The sequence below is a fragment of the Podarcis muralis genome, chromosome 7 (assembly GCF_964188315.1).
Source record: "Podarcis muralis chromosome 7, rPodMur119.hap1.1, whole genome shotgun sequence".
Lineage (NCBI taxonomy): Eukaryota > Metazoa > Chordata > Lepidosauria > Squamata > Lacertidae > Podarcis > Podarcis muralis.
In genome coordinates this window covers 73,475,974-73,496,732 of record NC_135661.1, presented here as the reverse complement: position 1 = coordinate 73,496,732, position 20,759 = coordinate 73,475,974, and the positions used below count along the sequence as shown (strand labels likewise).

The window sequence follows — 20,759 nt, the reverse complement described above, 5'->3', positions numbered from 1 at the left end:
ACTCTGTGAGGTGAGTTGGGTTGGGAGACTTCAAAGAAGTGTGACTGGCCCAAGGTCACCCAGCAGCTGCATGTGGAGGAGCGGAGACGCGAACCCGGTTCCCCAGATTACGAGTCTACCGCTCTTAACCACTACACCACACTGGAGGCGAGAGGTGCTGTTGCATTCAGGTCCAGCTTGTGGACTTCATATGGGCATCTGGTTGACCACAGTGAGAACAGGATGCTGAACTAGATGGGCCTCTGGCCTGATCCTGCAGCACCCTTCTTTTCTTCTTTCTCTCTTGCGGACCCCTTCCCCTTTCATGCTGCTGCAATGTAAGAAAAAGAGAGCGCTGGGCCTCCCACACTCCCAGTCCACCTTGCTTCCTTTCAGTCCAGCTGGAAGCATCACAGCATTAAAAAAACGGCACCAGTCACACCCTGCCGGCTCTCACACCTTTTGTGCTGTTGATGTACCTGGATATGGGAATGGAGAATTGCATTCTTTTCCCCTGTTAACGTTGACCTTGTATTATTTCATCCTAATATTAAATTTGATTTGTTGACTTTGCCTTACGTACTTGTTTTCAGTTGCGCCGTGCATTTTTGAAGGATTTGTTTTTTTAAAAAAATCACAAATAAATAAGAAGTAGCTGATGTCTCTTGTGAACTGCTTTGGACACTGGGGGAAAGTGGCATATCCATTAAACGAATAAAGGCTTAAAAAAAGATATCCCCCCCCCACACCACTCAAACCTTTTAAGGCAGTGGCTACCACATCATCTTGACTGGGGGTGGGGGAGAAGAGGAGGTGTGATTTTGGGAATTTGTGTGTGTCTGGGAACCACATGCAGGATTCCTGGGTTCTCTTTCCTAAGGGTCCTGGGATGGAGCGCGTGGGGCGGTAAGAAGCAAGTCCAAGGTCTGAGGTTTCCACCTCCTCCTTCCTCGATTCTCCTCTCACTTTCCACTGGCCCCTCCTTCCCCACGTGGAACGAAGGGGGGGGGAGGAAGAGAGGGGGGAAAACACCCGCCAGCCCCGCATCTTCACGCCAGTCTTAGCGCTTCTCCCTCCCAGCTGGGCTGTGCCGCATTCGCTCTTGGCTACGGATCGGACCCGCGAAGAGGAGCAGCTGCGTCACCGCATCGACCACCACCACCACCACCATGGCTACCCCCCCGACGCCCCTGCATGGTGAGATTCACCCCCTCCCACCTCCGGGAGGAGACGGGGCAAGGACTGGGTGAGGGGGGCTTCCGAGCGGGGCACTCCACAAGCTCATCTAGTCCAGCCCCCCCGCTTTGCCCAAGACTAGATATTGCGGGGCAGGAGGAAGCCTCCTTGGAAATCAGAGGCAATGAGTTTTCTGGGTTGGGGGGGTAGTTTAGCTATTTGCCCGGCACGTTATTATTTTTTGAGGCAGCCCGAATTTTAGCCACCCGCTTCGTTCCAGAAGCAGAGAGGGAACTGGAGGAGTGGGGCGCTGATAGGAGACCCCGCACAAAACCCACTCCTTTGCGCGTGCAAAAAAGGAAGCCCCGCTTAGTTCAAACGAGACTCGCTTCTCCGGGCAAAAACGAACCGGCAGATTTCCTTTGAAGGAGCCGGGAATCCGGAGCTGCTGCTCCTGCTCCGGAATCGCTCCGGAGCGGACGGAAGAAATTCTGATTTGGGTGTCGAAAACTGCGCTAACCCTGTCTGCACTGAACTGCCCTGCTCCCTCCTTTCCCTGCAATTCCTTACATCAGGAGGGAGGAGGGTGTGTGTGTGTGTGTGTGTGTGTGTGTGTGTGTGTTGCGGGGTGGAGTGGGGTGGGCAGCGCTTGTGCTTCTGCAACTTTGAGGCACAGGGGAGCAGCTGCGATGGGGAGAGGGTCCCACGGAATGAACTCCACGGGGGCTGCAGGACCACCCCCAGGAAACCTTGGCTGGCTTGGGGCTGTTGGCAGTTTGCTGGGAGCCGGCAGGTGCTCCGTGTGCGAGCGAGCACCTTTTGCCCCGGCATTTCTCGCTGTGTGGCTGTTGCTTAACTGGAGACTGCAGAGGCAGGTGTGAAGCTGTTGCCTTCCTGCTTCCTTCCTCTCCTCCCCCCCCCCCCCCGCATAATTCCCCCGGGAGGAGTCGCTGCAGGGGCTAAATGAGTGGGCTCTGTGTGTGTGTTTGCAGTCACATAGCATGTTGCCCGGCTCACTGCAGTCCTGGGAAGCCTGAAGTCATCAGCTTCTGCAGCTGCTGTTTGACTGACAGCACGGGGAGGACCAGGATGCTGCCCAGCGGCAGCGGCGGCAGCCTCTGTGCATCAAGGGGGTTGGATGCTTGGATGGAATGTGCAACTTTGCAGAAGCAGGGATGCTGCGGTTGTTTTGATGGCGGGGGTTGGCAGCGGGGTAGGAGAGGGAGAGTTTGTGCAGAGCTCTGAATGCCCAGTCAGTTATGCTTGTGTGCTGCGTACACAGTGTACATGCCCTGTTTACTTTTCCAGGCTTCCACAGTGTTGAGAGTTGCTTGTGGTGCAGAGGAGTGTGTGCGTGTGTGTGTGTGTGAGAGAGAGAGAGAGATTGATTCTTTGCAGAAATTGTTGTAGATGATATCACTCACATCTATGATGCTTCGCATCATGTCAGACTGTTTGTCCACCCAGTCCAATAAACTGACCAGCAGCAGATCTCCAAGATCTCAGACAGAGGGTCTCCTGCCCCACTGCCTGACCCTTTTTAGCTGGTAATATTGGAATCTGAACTCAGGACCTTCTGAATGCAAAGCATTGGCTCCCTGCCTGAACTTTGGCCCCTCCAGCCCACACATGCTAAGATTCACTTCTTCGGACACAATGCCAAACCGTGGTTAGAGAACCTTTGCCATAGTTTCCCGTGAAACCCCCACAGAGAAACCGTGCTGCGTGGACCAGAATCAGAAACCAGGGTTTGTAATGGGTTTTCAAACTACGATTTGCAGTAACTGTAGCTTGGCATGGCATCTGAATGGATGAATTGCAGTTACAGTTGCTGTTCCACCTCCAAGGGCTGGTACACCCAGAAAAGAGAGTGCTGAGCAGACAGAAAAAGGAAAGCAAGCGAGCCACTCTGAACCACGGTTTGCCTGCTGTACGTTTGAAAACACAAACTGGTTGGGGATCTAAACGATGGCTGGTGCAAACCATGGTTTGGCATGAAGTCTGAAGAGACACAGCCTTCTTGACACCTCACTCTCCCTAATTTCCATCTATTACATTAATGTGCCTGGATAGCTCATTTAAATGGAGTATCCCCTCTATATAAAAGTTGTCTCGGTTAGGATGTGATTGTAGACAGGAGCAAAAACAGATGCTGTATCCTCTTGGATTACTAGTATAAATGATGTTGTCCTGGGTGTGTTAGGGTGAATGCTTGAGCTGATTCTATGAATGCCATGTTACCACTGTGTGTGTGAAGTTTCAGGCTAGGTGCAGATGGTGTGATTGTGTGTGTATGCCGTACCATCTGCTAGTTTTGTGTGCGTGCATGAATGGCATTTTCTCCTGGGTGTGTATGTTGTATTGAGTGGGTGTTTGCAAGAGGGCGAGATCTGTGATTCTGTGCATTTGAGTGCATGGCCATGGTATCTAAGTTTGTCCTGTACATTTGGGGCCTGGTAGTGATGGATGTTCCTAGTTCCCATGAGGAATCAGGATTGCACTTGGCAGGTAAACATACATAGGAGTTAGGTGCTAAGGATGAGACAACAATTGGCAATAGGGGCATGAATACATTCCATCTCCCCATCGAACACCCCACACCACACACTCCATATGTCTGCCAGCCATGCTGTCACCTAGTGGTCACACATATGGTATTACATGTGCTCTGTGTGTACATGCATAAGGTTCTTCTACTCAATTGAGTAGAGGGTAATAATAATAATAACAACAAATATATTCTGGGTTGCCCCAGCCACCCCGGGAAGCTTCCAACACATAGAAAAACATAATAAAACATTAAACCTTCACAACCTCCCTATACAGGGCTGCCTTCAGGTGTCTTCTAAATGTTGTATAGGCTTGGAGCACCCTTAAGGAAACCTACAAGCCCCACTGCTGACTTCCTCCAATTTCAGCTAAATCATACCCCCTCAATAGATTTCTAAAAACAGAAGCTGAAATGGCCGTCGCAAAGGCTAAGGGGGACAGACTCTCTCTCTGCAATTGAAGCACTGCCTATTTTTGGACGATATGCCTGGATTTCTGGTTCTCCAGTTTTAGGACTCCCTTCCCTGATTCTTTTCATTACCAATCATCTTGGTTTTAAAACAAGAAAATGTTACCAGTACGCATCTTGTTTTATTGGTCTTAAAGCTTGCAACTGGATCAATGCAGTAGGCAGGGTCCATGGGGAATAGTTACTTCCAATCTTTGCAAACAACAACAACAACCCCCCGTATATACATCCCCCCCCCCTGCAAATGTGAATAGTTATTCTGGAATATTTTACGGACTGTGTTTTGAGTATTAAATTATGGTTTATGCTGAGTATTATCTGGCTCCCTAATCAAATCTAAGCTCTTTTCATTCGCTTGATCCAGTTTGTAGCTGTTAAGGCTGTTGCAGCTGTGGACATGCGCGGTTCGTAGTGATGTTGAATGCTCAGCCATTGGGGTGACAGGCTGGTGGGGTCAAGGGCACAATATCTCTCCTTCTCCATACATTCATTTAACATGGGGGGGGGCATGTGCATAGAGCTAACTTAGAATGTGTAGATTGTTCACTGGAGGGTCTCTGTAGCCCTTGGGGAAGGACTGTGTCTAAGTGGTAGAGGATCTGCTTCAAATGCAGGAGGTCCCAGGTTCAGTCCCCAGCATTTCCAGGTAGAAGAGACTCCCTGCTTGAAGTCCTGGAGAGCTGCTGCCAGTCAGTATAGACCAGGGGTAGGCAACCTAAGGCCCGTGGGCTGGATGCAGCCCAATTGCCTTCTCAATCCGGCCTGCGGACGGTCCGGGAATCAGCATGTTTTTACATGAGTAGAATGTGTGCTTTTGTTTAAAATGCATCTCTGGGTTATTTGTGGGGTCTGTCTGGTGTTTTTACATAAGTAGAATGTGTGCTTTTACTTAAAATGAATCTCTGGGTCATTTATGGGGCATAGGAATTCGTTCATTTCCCCCCCAAAAATATAGTCCGGTCCCCCCATAAGGATTGAGGGACGGTGGACCAGCCCCAAGCTGAAAAAGGTTGCTGACCCCTGGTATAGAGAATACTGAGCTAGACAGACCAGTGGCCTCACTCTGTAGAAGGCAGCTTCCTATGTTCCCCTCCTCCATGTGATCCAACAACCAGGGTACCTGCGGTTTCATAAATAGGATGTTTGCCAGGTACGAAGCAAGGGAACAAGCCTCTATTACACATAATGCTCAAAATATGTGTGACCATCTCCCCTGTTTGAAGTGTGGTTGTAATACACTCTGGAAATGTGACCCTGTGGTGAATAAGGCATTGCTTGGGAGGGACTTTTGGACCAGCCGCCAGTCTGCAGGCGTTCTAGGAAAGGTGTACGTCTGTTTACTAGGGAAGGCGAGCGTACAGGGTGTGCTTTTGTGTGTGTTCGTGCATGCATGCATGCATCCAGCAGTCTGCAACAGTTCCCCTCCTCGTCGTCGTGATGGAACTGCCCTCTCTGCCCAGGCCAAGGTGATGTGCTTTCCTGCACGCAGGCTGGGAAGTTGGAGGGAGTCAGGAAAGGTTATTGTTTGCTACATGCATTGATCCCAGCCACAGAAGGTTATGTACCTGCTTAGTAACTCAGCTGCTCAGGGCCATTTGCAGTGGCAAACTTAAGTTTGTGTACTCCGCAGCAGTCAACAGGGAGAGCCAGACAAGCGCAGCTCCTTGCCAAGCATGCTTGTATGATGGAAAGGTTTGCTGCATTCAGTGCTGGATTTATGTATATGCTAAACAAGCTATAGCTTAGGGCCCCACTCTCTTGGGGGCCCCCAAAAAATTTAAAGGAAAAAAACCTGGATGTACATTTCCAAAATATAAGATAAAAAACAAATAAAATAAAACCTAGATACTGCAGCAGTGTTTTGTGTTGTGTAGGTTCCTATGATGTAAGTAATGGGCCACGCCTGCTAGCCTGCTCCCTAAAATATCACTGGTTTGCTCATTTCTATATCAATTACTTTGATAAAATACATATTTTGTTATGTGCAAATGGCTTTAGATACTTATTAGCTCCATAAATCACCATATAGCATATATTCAACACAAGAAACAGCGACAATTTGTTGTTGACAAAGGACAGCTGGACATATAAAGGGCCCCATTACCTTCAGTAGCTCAGGGCGTCATCAAACCTATATCCAGCCCTGGTTGCATTCATTCTTTAGATGTTTAGGTGTACGCTTACAGCAATTTGCTCAGGGCTAAAACAAATGTACCGGGCACAGTAGTCCCTAAATGGCTTGTGATAAGCACCTACCAGATTCCCGAATGTGAGCACTGGCTGTTTGTTACTTACCTGCACATCTGTTTGCATTTTTCATGTATGCCCTGCTAGAAGTGTGGTTGCTGTTTGTCCATTGGTAAAGTCCTCTCCCCACTCCCCACCCCAAACCAGTGAGTTAAATAAATACTGTATCCCCTTTTGGAACTCTTGCATTCCCAGGCTACCTATCCTTTGAAAATCACTTGTGTAACGTTTGAGAAAGCCTTTCCTCTCTCAGCCTCTAGGAGGAAGCTTCCCTTGCCAAGTTTGGATAGCCTGCAAAACCGTACAGCCATAGATTTATCCACTTATTTATTTATTTGATTGATTGATTGATTGATTGATTGATATACTTCCCTTCATCAAAAGATCTCAGGGCAGCTCACAAGATAACAATACAAGCACAAAGAAATAGTTAAAACAGAAGCAACAAAATAGCTTAGCCAGATGGGTGGGGTATAAATAATATAATCGTCGTCATCATCATCATTATTAATAACCCCACCTCGCACAAACACATTTAAAAGGCTGCAGAATATTACTCAGCCAAAGGCCTGGTTGAAGAGGAATGTTTTTGCCTGGTGCCTTAAAATATATATAATGAAGATGTCTCATGAACCTCCCTGGGGAGAGCATGCCACAAACGGGGAGCCGCTGCAGAAAAGGCCAATTCTTGTGTTGTTGCCAGCCTCAGAACCTCTCATAGAAGGAGGTACACGAAAAAGGGCCTCAGATTTACTAGGGAAAACAGGTAGGAAGTAAATTCCATGTGAATTCAGATACCCACGGGTGCACTAACCTCCTTAGGGGATACTCTCTTGGGGTATTATTCACAGAATCACATGTATTGTTGGTTTTTAACCCAAGTTACTGAATGTGGAAACATTTAGGCTGCAGTCCTGGGCCCACTTACCTGGGAGTTGAACTCAGTGGGGTTTATTTCTGATTATAGGCTTGGAATGTGTAGGGCTGAACTGCTAGGTTTGTTTCTGCGGCCATCAATAGCCACTGAACACATAATTTGAATCGGGTAGGGGGAGGGCATTCTCAGCCACCTTGATTCTGTGGTCAAACAGAGTGGTTTAAAGGATATTAAGGATTTCAGAAATCTGTGGTAGTTAAGCATGAGGACATGTCTTGTGACACCAACAGAGACTTCCTCTGATATTTCTGCTGCTATTTTTCACCAGCAGAGAAACCTAAGAGCTGTCACTTATGTGTAGTGCTGGATGTTTGCATATTCATGAGAAGTGGTTGCTATTTGTGCCCGATGGAGAATTATTTGAGGTGAAAAGCTCCATTGTTTGCTGAAAGGCTCCTGACAAATAGAGGGACCTATTGGACAAGTGCGCAAGTTTTTAAATGTGTGACAGAACTCTTCGATTTGCCCGCTGAAGAGTTCTGTGTCACCTTGAAGCTTGAGTCCTCCTATGCACCTAGAGCCCAATCTCCCCAAATCTGTTCCATAGCTGATCCTCTCCAGAACCTATCCAGTAACAAATGGCTGTCTTGCTCATACCATGATAAATGAGACAGTTCCTCCATCAAAGCTCTTGCCTGCCTATCCACAATTTTAAGGAGATACTACTTTGCAGAATAATATTGGTGACTCATAATTAATGTATTACTTCTCATTTGAAGTATTTTACAGTCCTTATCTCACTGAGCCTCATAAGAAGCCTGTAGGCTCCCGCTTTATTACTTCCATTTCAGAGATGGAGAAGTCAAGTTAAACCATAGGGAGTTGTCTAGGACCACCCTCTGAGCCCATTGACGACTTCGCATTAGAGTAACAGATGAAACGAAATTCACACAAATTTGGAATTCATTAACACCTCCATATTCAGATTTGATTTGTTAAAAAAGTTCAGACAATCCAGTTTTGCTTCTGAAATTCAAATGATTATGATATTTAAAAGAACATGAACTAATTTTTGTAGGTGAGTTTTAAGGCAATATTAAGTATTCTTGCTAAAGTCAACATCTCTGCACCTTAAAAACTAAGTATCCAACAGTCTCCATAGCTGGGTGTAGTGAAAAACAATCCGATGGGCAGGTTTTATAAACAAATTCAGATTAGAATCTGCTGGAGACTAAAGTCCTCTCCAACATTTGCTTCTGATCTACAATGAACCTTTAAACAGTATTTGCAATAGCAACAATAATAAGACTCATCATCACCACCCAAAGCTAGTTCCCATGCACAGGATAGACTTGTGACCAGAGCTTAATTTTTAAAGAGGGGCCAGACTAAAATATGGACTACATGGTTTCAAGCCTGCTTAACTGTCATGATTACCAACCAATAACTCTGGAACCATAATGTGAAGACACATGGGGGCCTCCAAAAAGGGGGTTCTTTGCACTCTCACAAAACTGCAATTCCCAGAATCCTTGGGGGAAGCTACATTATTTACTGCTCAGTTTACATTTGTAGTGTGCAAAGAGTGTCTGAAATCATACCACGACCCTGCCAACTTGGAACTCTTCTACTTAAGCCTAGATGGCAGGCTGGGTCACTGATGAGGGAAAGGCACTCTGCACATGCTTAGGGCCACTGATTTTAACTGCGTTTCTAGGGCCGAGCTCTGGCATTCTGAGAACAGGCTCTGTGACTTAATTACTGGAGCCGTCTAGCCCAGAATGAAACTGCTTGTGGTCAACGCACCACTAATGCTTATCGTATCAGAGCAGATATTGTTGCCTATTAAGAGTTCCTGCCTCAGGCAGTTTTCAGATGCAGAAGTACCTTTCCAAACGCTCACAGTCATTAACCTACCACCGGCATTATCCTGGACCCCTGCCCAGCAAGAATCTGCCAGCCAAAGAAATGCTGTTTTACTTCAAGGACTTCTGAGGGGCTGGCCTGGAGCCACAGACACCCCACCTCCACCTTCCAACCTCGAATCCCAAATTCTGAACAGGGTCAGCACTTTAAACAGAATTCCTAGGCATCTTCAGCACTGCAGGGCACCAGCCTCATAGGCTGCTCTGATTTTGGTGGGCAGGCGAGGACATCCACGGCCTGATTGTGGCAGGAGGTGTTGTGGGGAGAAGGAGAGAGAGAAAGAAATGCTTCTCCATTTAATAAGCATCTCTGGGAAACGCCTCTCCCTTTATCTCTGCGGCTGCCCTGGTTATTGCTGTCTGCAGGGTGTTTCCCTGGCCTGCTTCCAGAACTTTCTGGGAAACCTGCTGACTCAGCGGTGGGGGAGCTTGACCCACACGCCAGCCTCCTGTCTGGCCCCCTGGATTCCTGGACAGGCCGCAGGGGCTACAGGAGGGTCAGAGGGAAGCAGGAAGGGTGAGGATGGGACTCTTGGGAGCGCAAGAGGGGATCTGAGGACACGGTGGTCGTTTTCATTCGCCAGCCCTCCAGTGGCAGGGCAGTTGTGGGTTTGAAAAACGAGGGGTGCTTGTTTCGTGGTGGAGAGCAGGAGGGGCCCCAGCCAGGAAAGTTTCCTGCCGACAGCTGGCAAGGCGCTAGCTGCGTGGCTCCCCAAGCGAGCATCCTGTCTCCTCAGCTGCCCCCTCCTAGCCCTGGCAGCGGATTAAGACACTGCGCCCGGCTATGCGGTGTCCTGTCTCCATGGCAACTCCCCATCCCCTGCATTGGAGTTTGCATTATTCATCCGCAGTCCCTGCGCTGCAGCAGCAACCGCCCTCAATCTTGCATCAAGCACTTTGGAGCCCTCTCCCTACCTATATTCTGCAGATAGGTTTGGGCGGGGGGGGGAGGGGGGAGAGAGAAGGAATCACTTATGCAGGTGACCGGGACGGGTAGGGTGGGTTTGTTTAATAAGAGGTAGGGGCACTTGAAGCAGGCCTTTGCTCCCAATAACCCAGAATGATGGAGCCGAGATCTGCTCTTAGAGGAGGGGCATAGGGGGCGTTTTGACTTAGGGGGACAGTGGGAGGGGGCACTTTTGAGAATGGGAGAAGGGAGCAAGTGAAAACCGGTATGCGTGTGTCTTGTTAGCTCTCGATTTTAAGGTCACTTCCAGCCGTAGCAGAGAAAGCTGCCTGCTGCCTGAAGTATAAATATATATCGGGAGAAGTTGCAGCAGCTGGTATTTTCTCTTTTCGTGTTGCTCCTAAAAGACTTAGCAGTTCCATTTGGAAATCTGGGGCATATCAGGTTTTGCACCAAAAGGGATGGATAGAGGGAGAGGTTGATGGTGCAGAGAATTGGGAAGGGTTTTTTTTGGGGGGGGGGTGGTCAAATGTCATTTTGTGTGTGAGGTGAGTGGCCTTTACAAAAAGGTGGAAGAAATGTCAGAGTGGGCAGGTGTGTATATTTGTGTAGCTGGGTTATCTTTGGCTATGCAGACTTTTTCCTCGAAGGAGCTCAGGATGGCCCAGGTGCTTCTTTTCCCTCCCTGTTCCATCCTCACAACAACCCTGTGAGGTAGGATGGGCTGAGAGACAGTGACTCGCTAAAGCTCACCCAGGGAGCTTCATGGCTGAATAGCGCTTTGAATCCCAATTTCCCAGATCTTAGTCTGACACTCTTTCTAGACCTCTGTTGGCCAAACAACTGTGAGATGTCATGTTCTCTGGAAATGTGTTTGAAGTCATAACCTCTGGCCTAGAACCTCTTCCACTGAAGCCTAGATGGATGGCTGTGTGTTATTAGTTACTGGTGAGGGAAAGGCACTCTGTATATGCCCAGAGTCACTCTTGATGGTGTTCCTTGTTCTACGGCCCTGGCATTCTGAAAATGGCCTCTGTGGCTAATTGCTGGTGCAACTTAGATTTGCCCTCTATGTGGAATGTGATCCACCACACTCCCCATAAGTCAGAAACGTAGCAATATTTCAAGTTGCAAGGAGCTGTCAACGATGTTCCTCACAGGCAGAGAGGTCTCCCCCATCACCTGCTAGTAAATCCTTTTAACTAGCGATACCAGGGATTGAACCTGTGGCCTTCTGCATTCAATGCAGGTGCCCTGACACCGAGTTAAAAGGATCCACCATTGCCTGTAAGCACCCCAGACTCCCTGATAAGTCTGTGTCATTCTGTCCTGTCTCGACAGTACTGCTTGCATCATTATTAGGGCATGTCTACACTGCAAAATTAAAACCAGTTTTACTCTCCAAGTCTCTTCTGAAGGATCATGGGAACTGGCATTTTTGGAAGGTACTGGGAAGTTTGCATTAAGAGAGACCAGACCCTTCGCCAGAACAAGAGTTCACAGAGTTCCTTAGTTGGGAACTTCAGCCACTAAAGAGGTTTAGAAACTGGTTTGAGTGTATAGGCTCTGCATACCCAGAACACCAAAGGGCAGGAACCTATAAGGGCCTTCATGATCCACTGAAAGTGAGATTAGCTTAGATGGCAGGTTGCAGTACTGTTGGATCTCCCATCTTTGCCTTCTTCAAGGGACTGCTTGCACAACAAGCAAAACACTTTCTGTACCACTCAAGAAAGAGGTACTCTTTTGCAAGATTTATTTCCCTCCAATTGCACACCTTTTGGGGGAATGCACAGGACCAGAACCACATTCCCAGCTCAGAGGCAGCATCCAGAATTGCATTGTTAAAAGATGCTACCCAATGTGGTCCAAGACCACTGTTTGGAGAACTAGGGCCTGCCCTTCCGTTAGATGCCATGATATAGTCTGAAGGAACGTGGGACCACCACCTTACTGAAGCTAGACAGGTCCAAGTCTGGTTCATTTCTGGAAGGGTGACGCCTTGGGTTCAATGACGGAAGAAACACGATACATCATTGTAAGGAAATAAACACAAATAAATAAATTTAGGAAGATTAAGGCAGTTGCCTCAAATTGTAGGCAATACTAAAGGATGTCAAACCGCCAGCTATTCACTTTTTTTTTTTTTACCATGGGGAGGGGACACCATTTGAATTTTCCAATCAGGTATCAAAACATCTTAGGATCAGAAGCAAAACGCTCCCAACCAGAGTTGCTATATATACACGCAGAGGCAGGCATTTAATGGTCAATTCTTAGAAAAAATGTGTTCTTCATTCTACAATGGCAGAAATCCCATCCTGGTCTGGAAGCAGGGATAGGTGTCAATTCACACCTGTTATCTTTAAAAGGTTGAAAGCAGCTGCAGTTGCTGCGCCTCTCAACCCACTGCCCATTGGTCCCACTACCTCCCCTCCTTTCCCACTTACTGTATCAAGGACAACTTATAGCTTTGTTGAATAACAGGTAGGGTAGAAGAGCTTAGTGAGTGGAGGACCATGGTCAAAAACCCAGCTATTATATAATCACTCATTGCTTTAGATCTTGTGAAGTTAGAAGAACGATACCTGGCAATCCTATTTGAACCCACTCATGGCACGCTCAAATCCTGTCTTGATCTAGACGTGCCCTAATAATGATGCAAGCAGATTAGTTGTTAACACCACCAAGGAGAGCTCCTAGGAGGCAATTTGCTCCAACAGCACCAAGGAGAGCTCCCCGTGACAAGGTGTGGAAGAGGCCCTTTGAGATTCTTTCTCCACTCCACTCCTTTTTGAAGAACCAGAACAGGGGTGGGGCACCTCTGGCCAAAGGAGCAAATGCACTCCTCTAAGCCTCTTTCTCTGGTCCTTGGGACTCTCCCCATGCCACACCCTCTCTCCAGGACACACCCCTCACCAGCCCTACTTTGCACCTTCCTTGGATGCTTTTGCCTGTCTGGAATTTGTCCTTAAGCTCTGGTCGTGCCTCTTTCTTGCCTGGATGAAAGAGAAGAGTGTGTGCATGTGCGTATAGGAAGTAGTCTGCTATACCAAGGTAACATGTACATTCATGGCTCCACCCACGTTTGCCTCTGGCCCCTCCTCCTACTGTGCCAAAAGCCAATGAGACCTTTGGCCTGAAAAATGTTCCCAAGCCCTGAACTAGGGTGAGGTAGTGTGGGAGTCAGTTTGTTCCTCAAGCCAAGGGCAAATTGCTTGTGAGAGTCCTGGTTTTGGTTCTATGACACCTGATTTAGATATAGCGATGACCACCAAGCTTGATGGTGATCAAAGAGGATTAGACAAATTCATGGACGGTGAGGCCATCAGTGTCTACTAGACATTCTGGCTATGTTCTGCATCTACTGCTGGAGGCAGCATGCTGAGAACCACAAGTGGGGAGAGGGCTACTACATTCATGTCCTGCTTCTCACAGGCATCTGGTTGGGCACTGTGAAACCAGGATGTGGACTAAATGGGCCTTTGGCCTGACCCAGCACATCTCTTCTTATGTGGGCTCCTGCCTGGTAGCTTTGGGTTTCAGTACCTTCTTAAGCACCAGCCAGGAACCTGGTGCAGCTCCTTGAGCAGTGATGCTGTAGCCTCCAACTCAGTGTCCTGGTCGCTGCTGGACTCTCACTTCATGGCACATCCTGTATCGAATGGTTCGAAGGGAACCAGTGACTTCAGATTCACCAGATTGTGCTCTCTAAACTGAGAAATGTAGAAGGATCATCATGGAAGGCTTAGAGGATGCTTAGAAGAAGATAGGCAATAACTATTAAAGGTAAAGGTACCCCTGCCCGTACGGGCCAGTCTTGGCAGACTCTAGGGTTGTGCGCCCATCTCACTCAAGAGGCCGGGGGCCAGCGCTGTCCAGAGACACTTCCGGGTCACGTGGCCAGCGTGACATCGCTGCTCTGGCGAGCCAGAGCCGCACACGGAAACGCCGTTTACCTTCCCGCTAGTAAGCGGTCCCTATTTATCTACTTGCACCCGGGAGTGCTTTCGAACTGCTAGGTTGGCAGGCGCTGGGACCGAACAACGGGAGCGCACCCCGCCACGGGGATTCGAACTATTAGCTATTAGCATCTCTCTTAAATAAGAACAGGACAGCAACAGGAAATGCATGGCAATACCCAGGTACAACTAAGCCCCAGCGCCACCTAGTGACTAATGAGTATAATGACACTATCCATATAGTGGATGCAGGAATGAACTATACAACATTTATTTAAGGCATTGTTTTGTAGTGAGCCCTATTGGGTATGACATTACCCAAGATAATGATTTACCAGCCAATGAAATGAAATGCGCAATAGGCCTGGTTGCTCACTGTACTCTCACACTCTGTTTTCTCCCCAGATAACAGCAGCCACATGGACCCCTTCACCTATGGTGAGTAATGTTGTAGAAATGCAGCACAGTCGTTGGGTCTGAGGGTTGTGTCATACCCAACGTAGACCCACTGAAATTACTGAGCATGGCTAACTTGGGTCCACTATTCTCAACGGGGTCTGCTCTGAGAAGAATTTACCTGAAGATCCTTTTGCCCCACACAAGAAGGAAGAGATATTGTAGGGAGTTGGCTGCCCCTCAGGGGTCCCTTCCAATTCTAGGTGGGGGTGTTAAGATGTTGGGGTGCAAGGGTGGTGGTGACTGGGTTTTACAGGGCGAGGCAGGGCATGTCTCTGGGTGGCAGATACAGCATCTAAGGCATCTTGGTTTGGGTGCTTGGGTGACTATGAGCATTGTACATTCTGACCGGCTCCATTACCCTTCCAGACTATGATACGCTGCGCACAGTGGGACTGTTCTTGGCCATCGTCATGTTTGTGCTGGGAATCTTGATAGCACTGAGTGAGTCACTTCTTCTTTTATTGATGTATGCTTCCTTTATGTCTCTCTTGGCTCCTACACTGCCCTCCCTGTCTGGTTCCCTCAGCTCCCAGTTCTGATATTTTACTTGGGTCCAATATGTGCCCTATTCTGCAGACAAACCACCCAAATGCAGATACTGTATCAGCCAAAGGAATCAGCAGCTACCAAAGAATCTGGCCTTCCTTCCTTCCTTCCTTCCTTCCTTCCTTCCTTCCTTCCTTCCTTCCTTCCTGTCTATAAGGTTCTAGTCCTTAAAGTTGCTCAACAAATAAAATGCAGAAGTAATGTCTCAGGAAACTTTTGATGCCAGAGGTACCAGGGGATTAGGGGCCCACAACAGCTCTCTGCTCATCTCCTCCAGTGACTCGTAGAAGCAGCATAACTGAGATGCCACAGTGATGCAGTGGCTAGCACGTTGAACTTTGACCAACATCCATATCCCTGTTCAGCCACAAAGCTCACTGGTTGATTTTGGACCAGTCATGGGAAGGTACCTTATATCAAGTCAAGACTCTTATGCATTCCAGTCCAGGGTTGTCTCCCTTGGTTGGAAGCAGCTCCCCAGAAACTCATGGAGATGTCTTTCCCATCTCCTATTACTTGATCTTTTAAAGTAGATATGCTGGAGATTGAATGTTGGGACCTTCAGTCATCAAGGCATGAGCTGTTCCACTGAACCAATGGTGTTGGTCCTTGTCATGGCCCTTCCCTCAGCTTAACATAACTCACAGGGTTGTTGTTGTGTGGTGAATCCCCAGCAATACTCTAAGCTTCATGGAAGAAGGGTGGGGCACACATGATAGGTAGATAAAAGAATGTAACATAAGCAAATTTAGTCATATTCTGCATCATGCTTATACATAACAACATAAGAAGAGCTTTGCTGGGTCAGACCAAAGGTCCAACAACCTGTTCTCACAATGGCCAACTATGGGAAACCTGCTTTCGGGACACGAATGCAAAGAATTCTGCTTTTCTGGACACTTATTATTTTCATCCCAGAGCATAGACAACCTTATCCATTGTGAGATACAGAAATGCAAGAGACAGCTGCATGCGATGGGCCTGGAGCAGTGACTTCTCAACTTCCAGGGCAAATAGCAGCTTCAGGGGGGTTTCATTGGAAGGGAAAGGGTTAACCAAGGGATCTCCCTAGGTATATGTGGAAGGTGTATATATACATTTGTCACTGAGGCCATCCAGAGGAGCTCTGTTAGTTACAGACCCCCGACTGGCCTTAGCTAGATGTCAGTCATTTAGTTTCTCCTCCAGCAGTGATTGAGGAAGATCGTTTTAGGCTGACAGGCCTTTGCAGCCATTAAAAACATTATTGATTAGCCAATCACCTTAATGATTATTTTGTACTGTATTTAAATTTGTACTGTATTTAAATTACGTTTTATTGTCGAGCGATAACCTTATATTTTATGACACAGCTGTAATCTTTTAATAACCAAACAAAATATGAAAAGGAAAATACTTTTTAATAGCAGCCTGTTAAGGACCTGTGTGACCTTTCAGGACTGTGCTGAATATTGAGGTGGCAGTGGAAAGAGTGGAGGAAGGAAGGAAACTGGGATAATGAGAGGAGAAGAGTTAATTGCCTTGCTAAAGCCCCTATTAGGTTTATCTAGACAAGGTGATAGATGGTGGGAGGGGTGGGGGGGTTGACGCATGCTGTAAAGTTAACAAGCTAGTTTGCCTACATTGTGCACAGATCTTTCAGGAGTGGAAAAGGGTGCCCTTCCCCTTTCTCATTATCAAGACACTCACCCACCTTTCACTATAGAGCTACAAAATGCCCAAGTTCAGCTCATCTGAATGCTCCAGTCCTAAATCAGAGCCACATTTCACTACAAAGTACAGCTGAGGCCCGTGGGTCTACCATGTGTTTTGAGAAGGGGGGTCCTTTCCTCCACTCTAAAAAGGTAAAGGTAAAGGTACCCCTGCCCGTACGGGCCAGTCTTGGCAGACTCTAGGGTTGTGCGCCCATCTCACTCAAGAGGCCGGGGGCCAGCGCTGTCCGCAGACACTTCCGGGTCACGTGGACAGCGTGACATCGCTGCTCTGGCAAGCCAGAGCCGCACACGGAAACGCCGTTTACCTTCCCGCTAGTAAGCAGTCCCTATTTATCTACTTGCACCCGGGAGTGCTTTCGAACTGCTAGGTTGGCAGGTGCTGGGACCTAACAACGGGAGCGCACCCCGCAGCGGGGATTCGAACCGCCGACCTTTCGATCGGCAAGCCCTAGGCACTGAGGCTTTTACCCACAGCGCCACCTGCGTCCCCTTTCCTCCACTCTAGACCATGCTATACTCATGCTGAGAGCTCTGAACAGCACTACATGGGTCCTCTTCCAGCTGGGAAGCAGCCCTGAATAATAGGGTGAGGTTACGCTGCAACGTTTTGTTACAGGCCCCAGTAGTATTTTTATTTATTTATGAATGACACTTGGTCGCACCAGATCGCAAGACAGGATCGTTGTCGCAGCCTCCCAGCCCTTCCCTTCCACTCATACTTTGCTCTCTCTTTTTCCCTCCTGCTGCAGGTAAAAAGTTCAAGTGCAAAAAATCTGACCCCAGGTAGGTGCTTCCTGAACACCTTCTCTCATCTTCATCCCTGACCTCCCTCCTCCTCAAACGTTGTGCCCTTCATCCCTATTCACTTGTTCCCTTTTCTGTGTCTTCATCTCTGCAGCCTGTCGGACCCCAGGGCATCGGGCAAGACTCCTAGTAAGTGTGATGTGGCCTTGGGAGGGAGGGAGGCACAGGGCAAGTTTGTGTGTGTAGGACCTGTTTGTGTGTGTCGCCTTGTGCAAACCTAGCAGGGAACACAACCTCTCTCTCTCTCTCTTCAATCTACTTAAAAGCAGACCAGGGGTCAGTGGTGGCTGGTGCATTGGGACTGGTAGGATAGGCGGTACGGAGGCCAACAGTAGGGGGCGCCAGAGACACCAATAGGTGAAGCCAGAGCCAATGACAAGCGAAGCCAACTAATTCTTGTTTTATCCTCATCCTCTTCCCTGTTGAGTTCTACAAATGCAACACTGAGACCATACCTTCCAGCACGGCATGGCCCGAATCTGGGACGCCGTCTTCTGGGTCTCCAGCGAGTCACGTGACCTGCGTGAGATTGCAGCCCCCCCCCAAGAACTGTTTTCAGGCACAGCACCCAAAAACATGAGTTTTGGGGTGCCTTGAAATGCAAATTCTGTGTGCCGTGCCCAAAAATGGTGCAGCCTGAAATAGTGCGAGATCATGATGGCCACTTGGGCCACTGTCCTCTTGTAAGAAAAAAAGGGATGTCCTCTTTTTTTCCAGGGCAGTTGACGGGTATGTGAGACTAAGGAGGAGGAAGCTGACGGCCAGAGCCCTTCCCTGCACCCCAGACTGGGTGCTAAGGCAGGCAGAAGGGGGCTGTCTGAGGGGCAGGCTGAGGTTGGCGGGGCAGTGCCTCATATGTATGCCCTAACAGACCAGCCTCCACTGCCAGGGGTCCACCTGAACTGCCATACAGTGGTACCTCGGGTTACATATATTTCAGGTTACAGCCTCCGCTAACCCAGAAATACTGCTTCAGGTTAAGAACTTTGCTTCAGGATGAGAACAGAAATTGGGCTCTGGCAGTGCGGCAGCAGTAGGAGGAGGCCCCATTAGCTAAAGTGGTGCTTCAGGTTAAGAACAGTTTCAGGTTAAGTACAGACCTCCGGAATGAATTAAGTACTTAACCTGAGGTACCACTGTATTTTACCCATAAGAGAGGTCACGTTTATTAGACATTTATTCTGATTTCTTCCCAGAGAGGTTAGACAACGTTGCTTCAAAAGCAGCCATTACCTCAGTTTCCAGCGCATCCCTTTCCTTACTGCAAAAATAAATTAATAAAAATATTTTGGGGGGAGGGGGAATGGGCCATGTTGCACAAGAGGGCCGAATCCACTTCAGTGGTGCAAGCTGGATTTGCCAGGATGCGGTCGGACCCCCGTAAGAACAGCTACCGCCTCAAAGTGCCCAGGGTGTTTCGCCGAGGTGAAAACAGCCCCCCCCCCACCGATCTGTGTTTGCGCACATGCGAAGGTGCCTGCTTCTCTGCCCCCTTCACCTTCTCCTTACGGAGGCATTGAGGAAATTGTGAGAGGGAGGGCGGCTTGAAGCTCCCACACCTGAGGTAACCTCCCGCCCACCTTCCGTTACCATGGAGTTTGCTGACGTCGGAAGGGATGCTGAGGACTCTATGGTGACGCCATGGCAACGGAGAGCACGATTCCTGCAGCAGCTGGGAAGCCTACAGGGAGACATTGTTTGCCAGGGCTCCCGAATGCTAGGATTCGCTTCTCTCCATCTTGCCACGGCCACTGCCACTCTTCTCTCAAACTCTCCCTCTCTCCTCCTTCTTCTTCTCTCTTCCAGCTCCAGCCGGTGGTGTGTAGGTGCCCTCGCAAATCTCTGCTGCTCCCGACTGGCTGGGGGATGAACTGCGCCCAGGAACATTTCTCCTGAGACCTTGGCACCTTGGCACCGACTGCCTGGGAGGGGGAGGGGCTCTCCGTTCTATCCTCGACAAGGGAGGGGCAATTTTATAACCAGTTAGCTCTTGCGCTTCCATTGCATGACGGGGGCCGGCACCTGGGCGGGGTTGGGGGCGCTACACAGGCCATGAGGTAGCAAAGTCCCTCTGCCTGTCTATTTCAGCTGGCACCCACCCCGCTGGGAGCTGGTTCCCATAACCCCCAAAACAGGGTCCCTTTAAACTGCAATAACGCTGCCTGCTGCCACCCTCTGGGAAACACCCCCCCATGCCACGCCACCCCCCCCCCAGCGATGCCCCCTTGCTTCTGGGCATATTAACCCCCCCATAGCTGCTGCTGCTTTGCTTTCTGTGCCTCCCGCTACGCTGTGAGAAAAAAAGAAGAAGTCCAATGACCACGATAGCCACAAGGGGGACGGGGATTCTACCCAAGAGCCAATCTGCCCCAGTGCTAGAAACCAGGACGCTTTTTTTGGGTGGGGTGGTGGTGTTGGGCCACCTGCGAAGCCAAGGATAGGGCCAGCCGAAGGAATAAAAAGGAGCGAGGGAGGGCTTGCTTTTGTGGCATACACTCCACTCCCCCCAGGGGGCGCTGCTCACAGCTTCTCCTTGCTGTACCATCCACATCTCCGTGTCTCTCATCCAAGCATGGAGCAAACTTTGACCAATCAATAAACGTGGGTTGTTTTTTCTAACTAGACTCGCTTGCTTCATTTTGTTTGTTGGTACCCTAACGGGCTCAAAAGTTCCATCTCACCAATGGGTAGCTCAGTGGGGTAGAGCATGGTGCCGATAACGCCAAGGTTGCAGGTTCGATTCCCCGTGTGGGACAAATGCATATCCCTGCATTGAAGGGGGTTAGACTTAGATGATCCTCAGGGTCCTTCCCAACTCTACAAGTCTATGATTCCAAGCTGTCTTGGGATCTGCAATTCTGAACTTGCTGCATAAGTGGCAGGAGTTGGGCTCTAAAAGAGCTGAGCTCTACCCCCTCTTTTTTTTACTGATCTTCCGCTCCTGCGAGAAATGAGGTTACAGGGAACCAGGCAGAAGGCCTTCTTGGTAGTGGCGCCCGCCCTGTGGAATGCCCTCCCATCAGATGTCAAGGAAATAAACAACTATCTGACTTTTAGAAGACATCTGAAGGCAGCCCTGTTTAGGGAAGTTTTTAATGTCTTTAATATGTTTTATTCTGTTTTTAGTCCTCTGTTGGGAGCTG

At 48.8% G+C, this 20,759-nt stretch overlaps 1 protein-coding gene across 1 annotated transcript; it reads left to right on the top strand.

Annotated features, from left to right (window-relative positions):
- The first annotated feature begins 882 nt into the window (after positions 1–882).
- On the top strand, positions 883–20,216 carry LOC114603561 (FXYD domain-containing ion transport regulator 7). The gene is made up of 6 exons (XM_028742662.2): positions 883–1,176; positions 14,498–14,530; positions 14,918–14,992; positions 17,562–17,595; positions 17,711–17,745; positions 19,423–20,216. Exons 1-6 carry the CDS (start codon positions 1,149–1,151, stop codon positions 19,440–19,442), a joined length of 225 nt encoding a protein of 74 aa, XP_028598495.1. The 5' UTR covers positions 883–1,148; the 3' UTR covers positions 19,443–20,216.
- Positions 20,217–20,759: the final 543 nt, after the last annotated feature.

Excerpts from the sequence above, each read along its gene's own strand:
- LOC114603561 (XM_028742662.2), top strand. The coding sequence starts at position 1,149 with ATGGCTACCCCCCCGACGCCCCTGCATG. Across the intron at positions 1,177-14,497 it reads CCCCCCGACGCCCCTGCATG|ATAACAGCAGCCACATGGAC; the intron begins GTGAGATTCACC and ends TTTTCTCCCCAG. Across the intron at positions 14,531-14,917 it reads CATGGACCCCTTCACCTATG|ACTATGATACGCTGCGCACA; the intron begins GTGAGTAATGTT and ends TTACCCTTCCAG.